Source organism: Sinocyclocheilus grahami, unplaced genomic scaffold (assembly GCF_001515645.1).
Source record: "Sinocyclocheilus grahami isolate Dianchi unplaced genomic scaffold, SAMN03320097.WGS_v1.1 scaffold71.1, whole genome shotgun sequence".
Lineage (NCBI taxonomy): Eukaryota > Metazoa > Chordata > Actinopteri > Cypriniformes > Cyprinidae > Sinocyclocheilus > Sinocyclocheilus grahami.
In genome coordinates this window covers 1,499,564-1,516,115 of record NW_015505250.1, presented here as the reverse complement: position 1 = coordinate 1,516,115, position 16,552 = coordinate 1,499,564, and the positions used below count along the sequence as shown (strand labels likewise).

The 16,552-nt window shown below is 36.6% G+C and overlaps 1 protein-coding gene across 1 annotated transcript in view; it reads right to left on the bottom strand.

Moving 5' to 3' along the window:
* Window positions 1-16,552, bottom strand: part of LOC107585512 (threonine aspartase 1-like) — a 37,841-nt gene that overhangs the window by 13,024 nt on the left and 8,265 nt on the right. Inside the window, exons 8-12 of the mRNA XM_016272557.1 lie at window positions 14,658-14,749; window positions 8,150-8,323; window positions 7,916-7,994; window positions 3,548-3,658; window positions 891-998 (exon numbers count right to left, since the gene is read on the bottom strand). Coding sequence (XP_016128043.1) covers window positions 891-998; window positions 3,548-3,658; window positions 7,916-7,994; window positions 8,150-8,323; window positions 14,658-14,749 — 564 coding nt within the window. The remainder of the gene's footprint in view (window positions 1-890; window positions 999-3,547; window positions 3,659-7,915; window positions 7,995-8,149; window positions 8,324-14,657; window positions 14,750-16,552) is intronic.

Here is a 16,552-nt window from a genome sequence, read left to right as displayed (position 1 = left end):
GCTGCTTTCATTTTCCAGCAGGATTTGGCACCTGCCCACACTGCCGAAAGCACCAAAAGTTGGTTAAATGACCATGGTGTTGGTGTGCTTGACTGGCCAGCAAACTCACCAGACCTGAACCCCATAGAGAATCTATGGGGTATTGTCAAGAGGAAAATGCGAAACGAGAGACCAAAAAATGCAGATGAGCTGAAGGAAAGAAACCTAAGAAACCTGGGCTTCCATACCACCTCAGCAGTGCCACAAACTGATCACCTCCATGCCACGCCGAATTGAGGCAGTAATTAAAGCAAAAGGAGCCCCTACCTAGTATTGAGTACATGTACAGTAAATCAACATACTTTCCAGAAGTACTAAAAAAAAATTTTTTATTGGTCTTATGAAGTATTCTAATTTGTTGAGATAGTGAATTGGTGGGTTTTTGTTAAATGTGAGCCAAAATCATCACAATTAAAAGAACCAAAGACTTAAACTACTTCAGTCTGTGTGCATTGAATTTATTTAATACACAAGTTTCACAATTTGAGTTGAATTACTGAAATAAATTCACTTTTCCACGACATTCTAATTTATTGAGATGCACCTGTATCTATCTATCTATCTCTCTATACACACAGCATATAAGAGATATTTTTCAAAAAAAAAAAAAAAAAAAATTCCAACCCCAAACATTTGAATTAAGTTAATAAAATGGGAAAAATGACCGGAAAAAATTATACCACTTTATATTATTCCTGTTCTTCAGTCTTGTTATTTTTATTTAACTTTTTATAGCCTGTCTGAGGATCGCTGCATCCTGTTCCATTCTTTTTTTAATGTTATTGAACACACAATCATCTAGATTTGAGATGTATTCGATTTAAGCTAAGGCAGGACAGAAGAGCACGTACCCAGCAGAGCCTGGATGTCTTCAGAGCGCTGGGCTTCTCCACATGTGCAGCACCTCAGAACGATCACCCCACCCAGAACACAGTCTTCGCCAGCCAGGAACGGCGAACCTTGAACACAAACAAGCCAACTGCATTTCAACCATGACCCTCTTTCTACTACAATCAGTCTATATAGATGTGAAGTAGAAATTAAAGCATGTTGGAGGCATCTAAGAAAATCCAGTGATTCGGTCAATGATTTATTAGTTATGCTCTGTTCTGAGAAGTTAATGAAATGAGCGGAAAAGCCATAGATTTCCGTACTTTCCCCTGCCAACCTAAATGACTGAAAACAATTATTCTTTCCAAAGGTTTTGTTTTATTAACCAAATGAGAAAAATTGGGAGCAGAGCTACTTTTCGCTCCTTAATAGGTTAATGATGGAATGAGTTATTTCTGTAACCCCTCACGGAGTCCTGATAAAGAGACTCTGTTGAGAAAGCATGAAAATGCTCATACTTTTCCAAAGAGGAAAAAAAGACCAAAAGATTTTGAGCTGCAAAACGGGCTTCAAGCCCATTCAAATGATTGCATCTCAAAACTGGCCGCAGCATAGGTTTGAAGCACTCAAGCATAACATCAGTCCACAGGAGGGAAGAGTTGAAATTTCACCTCAGATAGGTGCTCGATTTCATTAAAGCCATTCTGATTTTGAATATAATGTTGTGTTCAGCTTGTTTACACAGAACACAGCTCTTTTTATGACACCTCTCAATTAAAACCCTTCAATGAAAACCTGGACGGCCTTCACACAGAACATGGTCTTAGCACCACACTTCAAAAGACACCTTAAAACTGATCTTTATCAAGTATTCCATTAAAAAGCCTTTTATTCTTTTCTTCGGTTTCATCTAAGCATCCCCACAGTGTAATCAAATTTATTACACAGCTTTCAGATACACTTGATTCTGATTGGTCAGTCACAGCATCCTGCAGTCAAATAGTGTAATAGTATAAACTAGTGTTGTAGTCAAGACTACTTAAACCGAGACCAAGTTGAGACCAAGACCAGAGAGTGTTGAGATCAAGACAAGACCAAGAGTTTTAGAGGTTTTGACCGAGTCAAGACCAAGACCAAACAAGCACTTCTCAAATTTGTCTGAAAGATCCACATTTTCTGCCTAAGAAATGTCTGATATTTAATCAATAAATATAACTTGAATATTAAGACACTTTATAGAGCGGTTACCAATCAAATCTTTGCACTGCAGAAGTGGCACAGAAGTTTCATCTGAATTGGTACAATTACAGCTGCATAAATATGGTTGAGACTAATGTTTAAAAAATACATTTTTGGAATTATAGAGATATGATGGAAAAATAAAATGATTTTTTTTGTGGCTAGGTGGCTGCAAATCACTTAATGAGCGAGTCACTGAATCTTTCGTTCAAAGCAGCTGATTCATTCAGTAACGAATTCAGCTGCCCGGAAATGCACAACAGTTCTGCTATGGGTTTGTTTGGAACTGTTTTCGCTGGCGAAATAACAAAAACTTGTGTTTAAAATTGTGTCTAAAATGTATTTGACTTAATATTAACTTGTTTGTTGAATGTTTGCATAAAATCAATATCATGTTTGCAATTGTGCTCATATTCATGAAAACAGCTCTCTTGCTCTTGTGATATTGCTCAATTACATGTCAATTATATTATATAATATAAAAACAAGATCTCATACAAGTAAGTTTTTGCAATCATATCTTAAAATGTTGGGGTATTTGTATTAATTTTGGTGAAATTTTTGACAATTCCCTATTAAATTCTGACCGGGCACAGCAGCATCAAATTAATTTATTTATTGCATTTGAAGCAGTACAAATGCGTTCGAGACCGAGACAAGAACTTCAAAAAATGGTCTTAAGACCAGTTTTGAGACCAAGACCTGTCTTAAGTACTACAACGCTAGTATAAACATGGTGGCACTCCACAGTCTCTTTCTTCTCACATAAAATAATTTCAAATTAGATCGATATTTCAGGTCCACTTATTTAATTTTTAGGTAAAAAAAAGTGATAACCAAACCAGACACAATGCGAAGTTGCAATGCAACAAGGCAACATGCAATAAAAAGTTTGTTTTGGATATTTATGTAGATTGATGCATCTCCTGCAGTTGTGGATTTCCGTGCAACAAAACTATAAAGGTCACAGGCCAAAACCAGCAAATATTCCCACATGTATTTTGTGTGCTACATTCAGTATGAAATCCAAGCGGTCACCCGATTTCACAAGCCCAGAAAAGAAACCAAATGAGCAAAGCTTCTGAACATGAACGCAAGCAACATCTTCAAATGCCCCGTCAACAGAGTATTTATGGCATCTGAAAATAACTGTGGCCAGATAAATATGATTTAACCAAAAACTTGTGGAGCCAATTCAAAAGAATGTTATTGATCCCCAAATCCAAACAAATAGAAAAAAATGTGGCTGCCGAATTTTTGTAGCGCTCATTTCCAGTCAAGCAAGTTGTTAATAATTTTGTTGTTCAGTTTTAACTCAGAGCTGCTCTTACTCACACATATTGTGGTAAAGTGACGCTAGCCTGCTGGAAGAGAGAGAGAGAAAAAACATGAACACAGAGTGACAGAGAGGGAAAGAGAGTCCCTGAGAATCACTCACTGATGAATTTGTTTTGCATAGCCTCCAGTAGGGCCTGGTGTGTGTTTTCAGCCTGCATGGCAGTAGAGCACTCTCTGGCCAACATGGTGCGAATCAGATGCTCTCCAGAGCCTGCAATAGTGCACAAAAGACCCACATTCAATAATTCAGTATTTATTTTTATTTGACAAAAAAAAAAAACATATTGCATAATCTGATTTATTAGTCCAAAATCACTAAGACGTTTCACTGTTTGTATAACTCTGCTTGTCTGTCTTCATGGTGTTTCATAAAATGTTGTTTTCATACTGAATTGCAATTGACGTGTATTAGCATATTAAATTGCAAGTGCGGTTTCTTCATTTGCATGCTAAATTGTGATTGATCTTCCAATCGCAATGTGAAAGTCTCTACTGTCACTTTTGATCAATTTAATGCATCATTGATGAATAAAAGTATTAAGTTTCTTAAAAAAAAAAATACTGACTCCAAACCTTTGAATGGTAGTGTGTAAATTCATATAGCATATATATTAAATTGGATTAGTCAGAATGATGAAAACCAAGTCGAGTTTATGAATCTGCTTGAAAAATGTATTAAAACAAAACCACTCTTAAGAGTCATTTGTTCATTTTAAACAAACCTATTCCTATAAGATTGGTTTTGATACACTAAACTGAGTTCTTCAGGAGCAAACAATCTAACTTTTGAGAGGTTTGACAGGGCAGGTGTCCCCACAGGAACGAAGTTAAAAGAAAATGTATAAAAACAGTTAATATCACTGTCAAAACACAGAAGACTTTCACAGTCATTTGCTTTTCAGCAGCCAGTTTTCAAAAGGGAGGGGAGTGTAAAGAAATGCCTTGAACACAAAATGTCTGGCAGCCGTTCAAGCCTAAGAAACCATAAAGCCTAAAGAAAATAACCGTGTTGTTTCTGTAAACACAAACGCGGGCCTCGTAAAATATCAGGTAACTACAACAAAACTCTGTGCGAGTTTGTTACCATGACAATTAGATGCTAATTTCTTTTCTTTTTTGTTGTTTTAACAAAAGAACGAACGAACGACTGGCTCTACCGTTGGCTCACTATTTTCAAGTTACCGTAAACCCTCTCGTTCTCTCTCGAGAAATGGATGTTACTGGCAACAACACCACAAGTTAACAGTTAATTTAACAAGCAAACAGTGCCATGATAGTGCAAACTCAATTTCCAGTGGAAAGTAAATAAAACTCAACAAACCAGAGATGACAAGATACGGGCAAATGTAGCGAAAGGAATCAACACCAACTCGCCTTTCGCCCTAAGCGAAACCACAGCGAGCGCTGCAGAGACTAACAGGGTTGACCCGAGAGAAAGCAAGCTCTTTGTGTCAGTTTGAAGCCAGAGTGATTGTTTTTCTCCTCCTTATGATAGGAACGCCTTTTAAGTTGGGAAATGAAAAGCAGGTGCACCGCTGGAGCGCACACTCGAGCAGCTTGTCCTCACTGCCATGAGCTTTCAATTTTGAGAAGGATGAAAGAGAAATGCATGCTGAAATGGCCATGGGGGGAGAAGGTGATAAAATGTGTGATTCTGCTTTTGTTTTTGGAATGGCGGACAATCAAAAACAAAAAGGCACAAAACACAATGTGAGTTTTGTGCCTATTGCACACGAGTTTGTGTGATTATAAAGTAAAAATGTTAACAGGGAGCACACATGTAAAACAGCGCTCAAGAAACCTGTCAGGAAAATGTCTGGGTAATTTGGGTAATAAACTGTATATTGCATAAAGAGGAAAAAAGCTTATTTTAGGGCCATTTAAGACCAGATATCAGATCATCCAAAAGTTTGACAGGACAGGTGTCCCCATGGGAACTAAGTAAAAAGAAAATGTATAAAAATAGTTAATCACATTTAAAACAGCGCTTGTAATATTTCAGACCTGTTGAATCAAGCAATAGATATCAAGCAATATCTCAAAAAATCTGTCAAGAAATGTCTGGGTAATATTTACCATCAAAATGAAATGAAAATGAAATTACTGTATATATTGCATTTAAAAAGCCTGTTTTTGGACCATTTAGAATCTTAAGATTTGTTGCCTAATGGTTTCATCTTCATGACAAAAAATGTGCTTCTCAATTCTTTTAATCTTAATATTAGTCTTAATCTTTATATTAAAAAGATTTAAAATGTGTTTTACTTTATTACAGTGATGAGAACATTTGGATAATTGCCATTAACAATAAAGTGACTTTTCAAAGACATAAAAAACATGTTGTGGGTAGGGCATGCTTAATTAGCCCTAAAAATTTGTGTTATGCAAAATAAAAAAATCTATAATATTTTTTTCAAGATGCCACTGTGCAATAAATAAATAAACAAATATATAAATAAATGAACCAAAAAAAACTAACTAATACAAACCAAAAAAACTTTTAGGCTGCAAAGACTGACCAAAATCTCTTTTAAAAAAGAAGTGTGACTGACAGCACCGACAACTTTTTTTTTCATTTTTTTTTAACCAGAGGAAACCTTACATGCTGCACCCCTGTGCAACATGTCAAGCTTGAATGAATCCCAGTCTCTCTTCAATGGGCCAGGTGTGTGTTCACTGCTGGGCTCAGGCCAGGCCAAAGGTGCTTTCACACAAGGGTGCCGCAGGACAAAGGATGAAGGAAAAGAAAGGAAATGTGGCCTTCATCATAGTGTAACACTCTTTGGAATTTGTGTAAGTGATTATGGCACAGGGAAGCATATTAACAGAGGCTACAGTTTGACAATTCAAAGCCAAGCAGAGCTTTTTACAAGCTGTCTGATTGTTAAAAGCAACGATGTGCTTTGTGAAATATTATAATAAAGTTACAGGTGTAGTTATGCTGAAAAGGTTATTGTGCCATGCCGTGGTGTTTAACAAAGTAATTGCAAATTTACTGCACTGAAAAGGGGAGATGGAATAAATTAAACGTTTAATACATGTTACATCAAAGTAATGCACAATACACTCACCATGGCCATATCAGGTATATGCACATATGATTCAATCCTCTACCTCCCCATCAAAATAAGAGACAATTAACATAACCATGGTATAACACAATAATACACATAATTATTTATAATATACAATACTGTTCAAAAGTTTGATGTCAGTAAGATTCAGCCTTGGTGAAGAAAAAATAAAAGTAAAAACACTATATGTTGTAAAATATTATTACAATATAAAACAACTTCATTACATTTTCATATATTTTAAAATGTAATTTATTCCTATTATAGTAAAGCTGAAATCTTCCAGTCTTCAGTGTCACATGATGCTTCAAAAATTAATCTAATATGGCATTTTGGTGCTCAAGAAACATTTCTTCTTATTTTTTATTTATTTTTATTTTATGAAAGGGGTCATATGATGGGATTTCAATTTTTCCTTTCTCTTTGAAGTGTTACAAGCTCTTGGTGCATAAAGAAGATCTGTAAAGTTGCAAGGAATAAAGTCTCAAATCAAAAGAGATATTCTTTATAAAAGTTAAGAGTCAGCCACACCTACCTAAAACGGCTCGTTCTAACACGCCCCCACATGTCTAAGCCACGATGTGGGAAGATTTGCATAACGCCGCCCAAATATTCACGCCAAGAAAGAAGGCATAACTTTTATTCTCGCTGTAGTATTGTTGTTGCCGCCGCTGCCATGTCGTGAAGGCGCTGTGTGTTTCGTTGTGAAAGCGAAACTACTTTGTCTGGCCTTCCAAAAGAGGACGATATCCGCTTCGTCATGCCTGGAGCTGATCCGTGCTGGTCGCTGAGGAAATACATCAACTTCGAGCTGTGGATCGCCGGATCGGTTTCACCGTGGATGAAGCGGAGTCCAGCCCGTGGTGTTTTTTTAACCTTAAACCGCATAAACACATCTCATTACACCAAATAATGTTCTTTTTAGCAACATCATATGACCCCTTTAAGAAATCCAGACATCCTCTATGGGCACAATGGACATGCGTGCTTGTATGTGCTGTATGGAGACGTGAATCATGTCTGTGGCCCATTGACTTGGGCACACAACAATATAAGTGAGAAAATCTTGTTTTATTTATGTGATAGAAAGCATTAGTTTAAAACATGAATAGCACAGCCTTGGGCCCCGCTCACGGCAGGCATCCCAAGTAAAGCAGAAAATCTCCTCTTTTTTTTGCTCTTGAAAGGATTGACATCTACATCAGGGCCAAAGAAAGGGCAGAAATTTCAAAAGTTTCAAGCTACAAATTAGATTTTCATCAGGACTGTATCTGTGCACAATTTTTTTTAACAATAACAAATTAATGACTGTATGAAATCTGTGCAAAACAGAAATCAAAAAGCAGTAAATGTACAGTAATGTCACACTAATATGACTCCAGTGTTTTTGATACCTGAGGTACTCACAGCTGTAGAGTGAAGGCTGATGTCACGGGCGTTTTCAGCCCAGCAGCCACAACCATAGTGAGCAGCCTGAGACAGAAACATTGGAAGAAAAATGTGTTAAATAAGAATATCTGCTGCTGCAGTTATACATAAAATCATTTTATGATTATGATCATTTATTTAATATACAGCATGATGGCCAAATAGAATATGATCAGACTTGAGAGAAAATCAAAGTTCACCTGTCCCACCCGACCCGGGTGTTTCATGGCCAGACCTCCGCTGGAAACTGCAGCCGCCACATTCCCTTCCCGATCCACCACAACCGCACCAACCGTGTCCAGACAGGCCGAGTTATTCTCCTCACCTTCCACCATAAAGTCTCCTACAGGCTCCAAGCAGCCAAAATCATTCTCCTGCACACAAAAATTGCCATTCAATTAGAATTTCCTATCACGCACACAGAAATTAACCAGCACTTTCCTACAGTCTAACATCCTGAGTTCATTTACACAGTGAAATCAAAAATAAATGTAAGTGTCAATGTATCTTCATGCTAAACCATGGCCAAAAAACAGGAACAAAGAGGCTGTGGTTACTGGCAACAGCAAAAAAGGCACATTTCCAAAGCCCAGAATAATACTAGACTAAAACACATTGAACATTGCTTCTCTTGCAATGTTTTTTTTTGTCTATGAAGTTGGCTTTCAGACCCAGCTGGCTACCATAACCAAACTTGAACTTTCTGACAAACCTGGGAACTGTAATACACGTCGCTATCTAACTTGAGCAAATAAAGTCCAATTACATATCAGCATCTGAAAAATGATACTCGTGCTCTAATTTCTAATGAGTAAAGTGGTCATTTTTAAAGGACTGTTTTCATTTGCTGATTGCTGTGTACTTTGGATTGAACGTTGATATGGACCGAAAGAGTTGTAGAGCTGTTTGATAAATTGGCCTTTCCTGAGAAACTGCGTAAGGGGACAGGATGACTTATAATTTATTATTCCATCTTCCCATGAACAGAGTGTCATTACTGGGACATTCTGTAGATCTTCAGACATCAGCTGATTATTATGTGCAATAATCTTCTAATATATGTGCAAACAGGCAAAAACAGAATGTTATTAATATTGATCTCACCATGAGTGATAAATCTGACAAAATCAACTCCAGTACAACATCTGCTCACAGACCTTTCCAAAGAGGAGCATCAATTTTCCTCTCCTCTGTGGGTAGCTGTTTATATAACCTTTATGTCTTAAAAATGATTCTGCTTTGACTCTATTTTGGTGTGTAAATTGAAAATCTTCAATTGAGTTGAAATGTTTCCATCTTTGTCATCTTTTTCTGTAAAAAAAAAAAAAATCAGCGTTTCCATACTTTGACCAATGACCTCCCAATTGCTCACAATTAGGGGTGGGCGATCTTCCCAAAATATCATATCCCGATCTTATAACAACACAATCACGATCCATGATCTGAATCGGGTTCTTCCCAATTTTGAGATGTACTATAGAGAATATCCAGACTGGAACAAGCCTATGACTTATCTATTTGCACAATTTAAAAAACACAGTATTGCATTAAACAATTCGCTGTCAAAAGGGTCTTTAAAACCTGAGTTAAATGTTAAAACACTGCATCCCTGTATGAATTAAATATACATTGATTATTATTAAAGTTATAAAGTGATTCAGTCAAGAGCAGTAAGTGATTTTCTGTCTTTTTTTTTGTTCGATTGACATTAATGACACAGACAGTAGTAGGTTTATTACGCTACTGTCTCTTTAAGACCGAACATACTGACATGCATCCGATTTCCTTCCCAGCTGTTTATGCTCAATTAAGACATAACTTACTGTCTTTTTGTAAATACTAACCAAGACAGACATTTTGACATTTTTTGTGTATATTTGACCGTTTATGCGCACGCCTGAAACCTCAAGTATACTGCCTGCTTGTGTTTAGCTTAGTGTCGGAGCGAGCTCACAGAACGCGTCTGGGGAACAGTCTCTTTTGCAGTTAATAATAAAGCATGTCCCACAGTAGACTGCCTTTTTTAATACTCATGTTACATGATTTGACCGATTTGGATGTTGTTAGGCTTTTAAGGAGTGGCAAAAGCGCACCGCTTTAAATGAAAGGAATGGCACAATGGCCGCTTTATTAACATCCAAACTATCGTATTGACCCGAATATAAGACGTTTTTTTTTTTTCTTGGAAATTCATCTGGAAAAACGCGGTCATCTTATATTCAGGGCCTAGACTTTGACATGTCAATAATACACCCACAACAATTGGTGGCGCCAAATACGCATAAAACGAGTGTGCCATGAAATACGTAATGTAATGCGTGTTGTAAATTCTAATATATGTGCAAACAGGCAAAAACAGAATGTTATTAATATTGATCTCACCATGAGTGATAAATCTGACAAAATCAACTCCAGTACAACATCTGCTCACAGACCTTTCCAAAGAGGAGCATCAATTTTCCTCTCCTCTAGGGTAGCTGTTTATATATATATATGTTGATGGGACCAAACTCCCTTTGTGATTTTAAAACGTAAGACAGTACCCAGATTTGAAGACTACAGTAAGATTTAACTTCTACAGTTAATAAGATTTTGGTAGGCTACTATTAGATGGATAGCCTAAATGTCCTAATTCAGATGGGCTACCTGTTTTTTATTTTTATTTAATGGTATATCAAAAAGTGTATATTTTTTAAATGTGATTGTTGGTACATTTTACCAGTTTTTACCATACTTTCAAAACAAAAATTAAAATAGGAAAAATATGTAATATGAAAATAATTGAAGACAAAATGTGTTTTACTGAGAAAAAACAAGATTTGGTTTTTAAAAAGCCTTTTTCCAAAAGATACATCTGGAAAAAGGGGGGTCTTATAATCAGGGTCGTCTTATATTCGGGCCAATACGGTAAAACTAAGATTTGATTCATCACACTAGCACTGCTAGCTCACATTGAATTGTTTTCAAATACATCACCTCGCATGAAAGACACATAATAGAGACACGTGATATCAGTTGGCCAGTCACAGTCATCTAGTAGGCAGTCACTGCTGTAGTTTTAACATTTTTCCGAAGACATAAAAGATCACAATCTCTACAATTTACTTGAAAAGTAGTTTGTCGATGTCTTCAAGATCAATCATGATATAAAATCATCATATCATCCCACCCTACTCACAATTACTGGATTTTTTCCCACCATTTTATGGAGACTTTTCAAGCAGATTTTCATGTCATGCCATTATTTAATATAATTGTATAATACAATTATATTGTATTATACAATTATATACCTGTCGTCAAGTCAAATTCCTTGTGTGTGTAAACATACTTGGTAATAAAGCTCTTCTGATTCTGATTCTGATAATACACTGTTGATTTTTAACAATACTTAGTATTTACAGTAGATATTAAGACTTAAGACATAAATTCCATATTTCCAAGCCTGAAAACATGGGCGGCACTAGAGCTGGGTTTCTGGGGCATATGCCCTGAATAGATTTAGTTAACCCCCAAATGTTTTTTAAGCACCTTGCGTTTAACCCCAAGTTTATGCCAGGCCATTTGTGGTTTTTGCAAAACTATTCTCTAAGACACAAACCTTGCAAATGTCTGCAAATCCAGTAAATACTTTTTTCCCCCAAAAGCACTCATCATGGGAACTTCTATAAATCAAAACACTCAAAAACTCCAGGCAAGACAATGACATAAAACACAACATTCTAAGATTCCCTAATATTCCCAAGTTTCCCAAAACTGTGGAAAACTTTCAATGCTAAAGTTACGTTTCTATAAATCACGAGTGCACCCACCCACATAACAAAAGTTAAGTTCTGCAAAACACTTAAATGCATTAAAAATGAGCAAGAACCCCTAGACCCCAGGCTATCCATGCCATACAAATGCATTTCATCCACAGTAAAACAATAAATATGGCACTTATAAAATCAAACAAACCACAGGCCACTTAAGAAGAGACTGGGGGTTGTGTTGTTATCTTAATGACCTTTTAATGCATAGCTCTGGAGAAAAGTCTTTACTGAACTAACTTGAAGGAAGAAAGACCATGTGGCATCCCAGAGGCACAGATCATTCATGCAGACAGCGCCAACAGCAATCACTTACTTCAAACTGATGCTATCTTTATCCAAACCATACAAGGTTCGAACACCGAACAAGAGTACCACATATACCAAACCAAGTTAGACCGCAACGTATTTGTCTTTCCTGTCCAATAACATTTTCGCCCTCATTTTGAGACACTGTAATTTGCAACTAATGACCCACGAGTGACCCACATTTCGCTTTCTCATCGGGACCACACAAGCATCACATCACGGACGGATTTGCGCTGGAACCCATTTTCCCTCAACACCTGCATTCCATGTGTACCTGTCAAATCGCTTCCTTGAAAATCTACCAAAAATGTAGGAGAGATGCTAACATGTTCAAGCACATTAAAGGAAATAATTTGGAGAAATAACTTCAAGATGTGGGTGCGGGAGATCGGGTGGAGATGGTGCTGAAGCACCATGGTCTCATATCGCATCAATGATTGCCTTAAAACTACTTAACCTGTATTTTTAGTTACTTTAAAATAAGATAAATGGTCCATGCAGGGTTATTATGGTTACCTAAAACTGAAACTAAAATTAAAAGTTAACTGAAGTGAAAAACTAAACATAAAATAAGCATTTCTCATTTTAATTTAGTTTAACTTGATGTACTAAAATAACTAAACATGACATAAAAATGAATAAAAACTACATAGAATTATACTAAAAATGACAAATACACAAAAAAAATTAATAAAACTTTAAAATGAAAATATAAAATATAAAACGAAATACTGTATTTTAAATAATATAGTAAAATTCATAATATTAATAAAAACAGTAAAAGTATCTCAATGATACTAAAATAACACTGGGTCCATGAACTAAATTATGCATTTGAAACAGCCCCAGAGTAAATGGCTAAAAAGATCTTTTCAAGTTGACCTTTTCATGTCTACCTGCTGAACTCATGCTTTTCAGGGCAATGACAAGAAGCTACAAAAAAGTGTCACAGAACTGTGTCACCCAAGTCAAATCCCTTGTGTGCAGTGCCATGTCAGCAGTGCAGTAAGTATACGTATGTGTGTTTCCTGTGATTGTGAGTATTTGAGGTCTACACACCCCCTTCAAGGTCGTCATTACCCTATGGGTTTCCTCCTCTGGGTATATGTGGTGGTTTTGAATTAGAGGACTGAACAGATGCAGATCCTGTTATCAGTCGAGTAATAATGTCAGAGCAAATGCCTCCGCTGCACTGTGTTTAAGCCTAATTAAAACTGAATGGAAGGGTGGAAACGTACACATCATGGAGAATTTATAGGAGAAACTTGCATATTTAGTTCAGTCTTTTTTTAATCAGGGGGTTTAAAGCCTATGCCAAAAATCAACGGCATATCCTGAATGTTAAAGTTTTCCCTTTTATTAAAAAAGCTCTCAAGAAACTCTCAACATCAAGTCTGAAACAGACCTGACAAAGTTCAGAACACTTTGATGGAAGCTTTGTTTCTATTTCTGAAGTCACTCCGGATAGCCCCACCCATACTGAAATCTCATTGGTCCTCTCCACATCAATCAGTCTATTAAATATCAAATACGGATGTGATTCAGTCAGGTAATGCAGAAGTTTTGTATCTAGTGTGAACAGACAAATGCTGCCTAATTTGAACTCGGTTTTAAACTCAAGGTCCAAACAAGGTTTTAACTTTTTGCCACACCTGACAAAGGTAGTGGCACAATGGTACATTTTTTTAATGTTTCTGTCTGCATGACAATTAGATTATTTATTGTAATATAAATCATTAATAATTCATCCCAATATATAATAATTAAATTAATATATTTTATATTTAAAATTATATTTATACATTTTGTATAACATTATTATTAGTAATAAATAATGTAATAATTGAGCAGGTGTTATAGACCTTGTTTGGATGGGAGAAGCTTTGCTCAGAGAGATTTTTTACCATATTATCATTTTTAAATGTGGCCAATATCAGATTCTAGTGTGAATCAATGACAGTCCTGAACTAACCCGCATGTGCAAAAGAACGAAAACAAGATGTCATGAAGCACGCTGTCTCATAGAAGAAAACAAGGCCACTTAAGTAAGCATTTATAAGCTGATGTGCCACGAAAGCCAGCTAATTTGTGAGCAGGTGATAAGGAGGATGAAGATGAGAAGAAAGAGAGCAAAGGCTTTAAATATTTACCGTACGACTCCCTGAAGTTTAGCTTGTATAGAGCTGTCAGTGTAATACGCCATAAAATAACATCACACTGTCTCTCTACTGACTGCCTCCGCATCTGTCTGTCATATTCACTGAGTGATCAAAGACCTACCGGTATGTAAAATCATTGGATTGTCTCCTGTCGTGCGGAATAATGACGAATGTCAATCTAGAGTGATGTAAAAGTCGTATGAATTACGATTATGACCGTTCAGACTGTGGTCGCATTGCAAAACATCTGATCTGAATCAGATTTAGGACCACCTATGAAAGTGGCCCAAATCAGAATCGAAAAGATCGGATTCCATGTGGTTTGTGCTGTTCACACTGTCATGAAATCTGAGTCACATATGAGCAAAAAAATTAAATCTGATTTAGGCCACATTTTCCTGCAGTGTGAAGGTAGACTTAGATTCACTCACATGTTCACATGACTGTCTTTTCCTCTTCGTCTCAACCTGCTCCGCCAGCTCCATCTTCCTCTTGTTCCTCTTGTAGCCTGACAAACTGAACTCTGTAAAGTGTTGAAAAAAGGTGTGGCAATCAATAATAGATATCACTCTACTGCCTATCCAAAAAACTCTGTGTGTGTGTGTGCCAGGACCCACTAAATGCTGACAACTGTTTTGCTTCTGTGGCCTTATTGCTTTGATTATTATTATTCTTCATGATAGCATAGTGCAGCAAGGGTGTGTGTTTGGTGGGGGAGCCTTTATTCACATAATAAATCAGTCTGTTGGTGGAAATGTGGTTGAAATTCTCAAAGTCTCCCTAAATAATGGGACATGTGTTGGAGTGAGGTCATGGTTTTGGCATCAGCTTCCAACACTGACAACACACACTCTATCTCTGTCTGACACAAACTGGGAGTCGGCATGGGGCCCTCTATTAAAGTATAGAAGCCATTGTTTAACAAACGCTGCATTCCACTCCTGTGAAAATTTCTTAATCAAAGAAAATGAATCAATGAAACGGGCACAATTACGTCATTTTGCAGAATTTAATGGAATGCAATTAGAGCTTGTAAAAATAACAGTCAATGAATTAAAAATATTCCAGCAGATGAGATCACATGCCTTCTTGCCAATCACTATTCAATAAAATGATTACGTGCCACCGACTTACAACTGAAATAAAAGGCAGTGGTTTTGGTAAAAGCCTGAACATAGAAAGCTTTCAAGCTATTCCTCATCTAGTATATTTCAATAAAAACTGTACATAACCTGTGGGGAATTCAGTAAAAAGGACAATAAGAATTAGATTTGAATACAAGTTAGAATACAAGTGCTTGCAACAGAACACTGTATCAGATCACTTTGTCACTGAGAATTAGTGAGTGTCTTGTTTTCAGTCGACTGTGCAACGTGGCTAAATCGTTAAATGTATAAAAGGACAAACAAAAAAAAACGGTCCCACTTTATATTAAGTGGCCTTAACTACTATGTACTTACATTTAAATTAATCATTTGGTACAATGCACTTATTGTGTACATAAATGTTTTACTTTGTACTTATATTTGATCTGTAATTACACTGTTGACCCATCCCTTACACCTTAACCCACCCTTAAACCTACCCATACCACCAAACCTGTCCCTAACCTTACCCGTATCCCACCTCAATAGCAGCAAAAGTGTTTTGCAATAGAATATGAACACAATAAGTACAGTCATGGCCAAAAGTTTTGGCAGTGGCATAAATTTTGTTTTGCCAAGTTTGCTGCTTCAAAAAAACGGTCCCACTTTATATTAAGTGGCCTTAACTACTATGTACTTACATTTAAATTAATCATTTGGTACAATGCACTTATTGTGTACATAAATGTTTTACTTTGTACTTATATTTGATCTGTAATTACACTGTTGACCCATCCCTTACACCTTAACCCACCCTTAAACCTACCCATACCACCAAACCTGTCCCTAACCTTACCCGTATCCCACCTCAATAGCAGCAAAAGTGTTTTGCAATAGAATATGAACACAATAAGTAGTCATGGCCAAAAGTTTTGGCAGTGGCATAAATTTTGTTTTGCCAAGTTTGCTGCTTCAGTATTTGTAGATTATTTTTCCACATGTATCTATGGTATACTGAGAAACAATGATAATCATATCATACATTTTAAAGGCTGTTACTGGCAATATTTAGTGTTGACACTTGTTCTTCATAACCTCTGCAATTCACTCTGGCATGCTGGATATTAGCTTCTGGGCCAAATCCTGACTGATGGCGATCCATTCTTGCCTTATTAGCTCTCTCGGAGTTGATTTGTGGGCTTCTGCTTGTCCACTCGCCTTTTGAGGACTGACCACAGGTT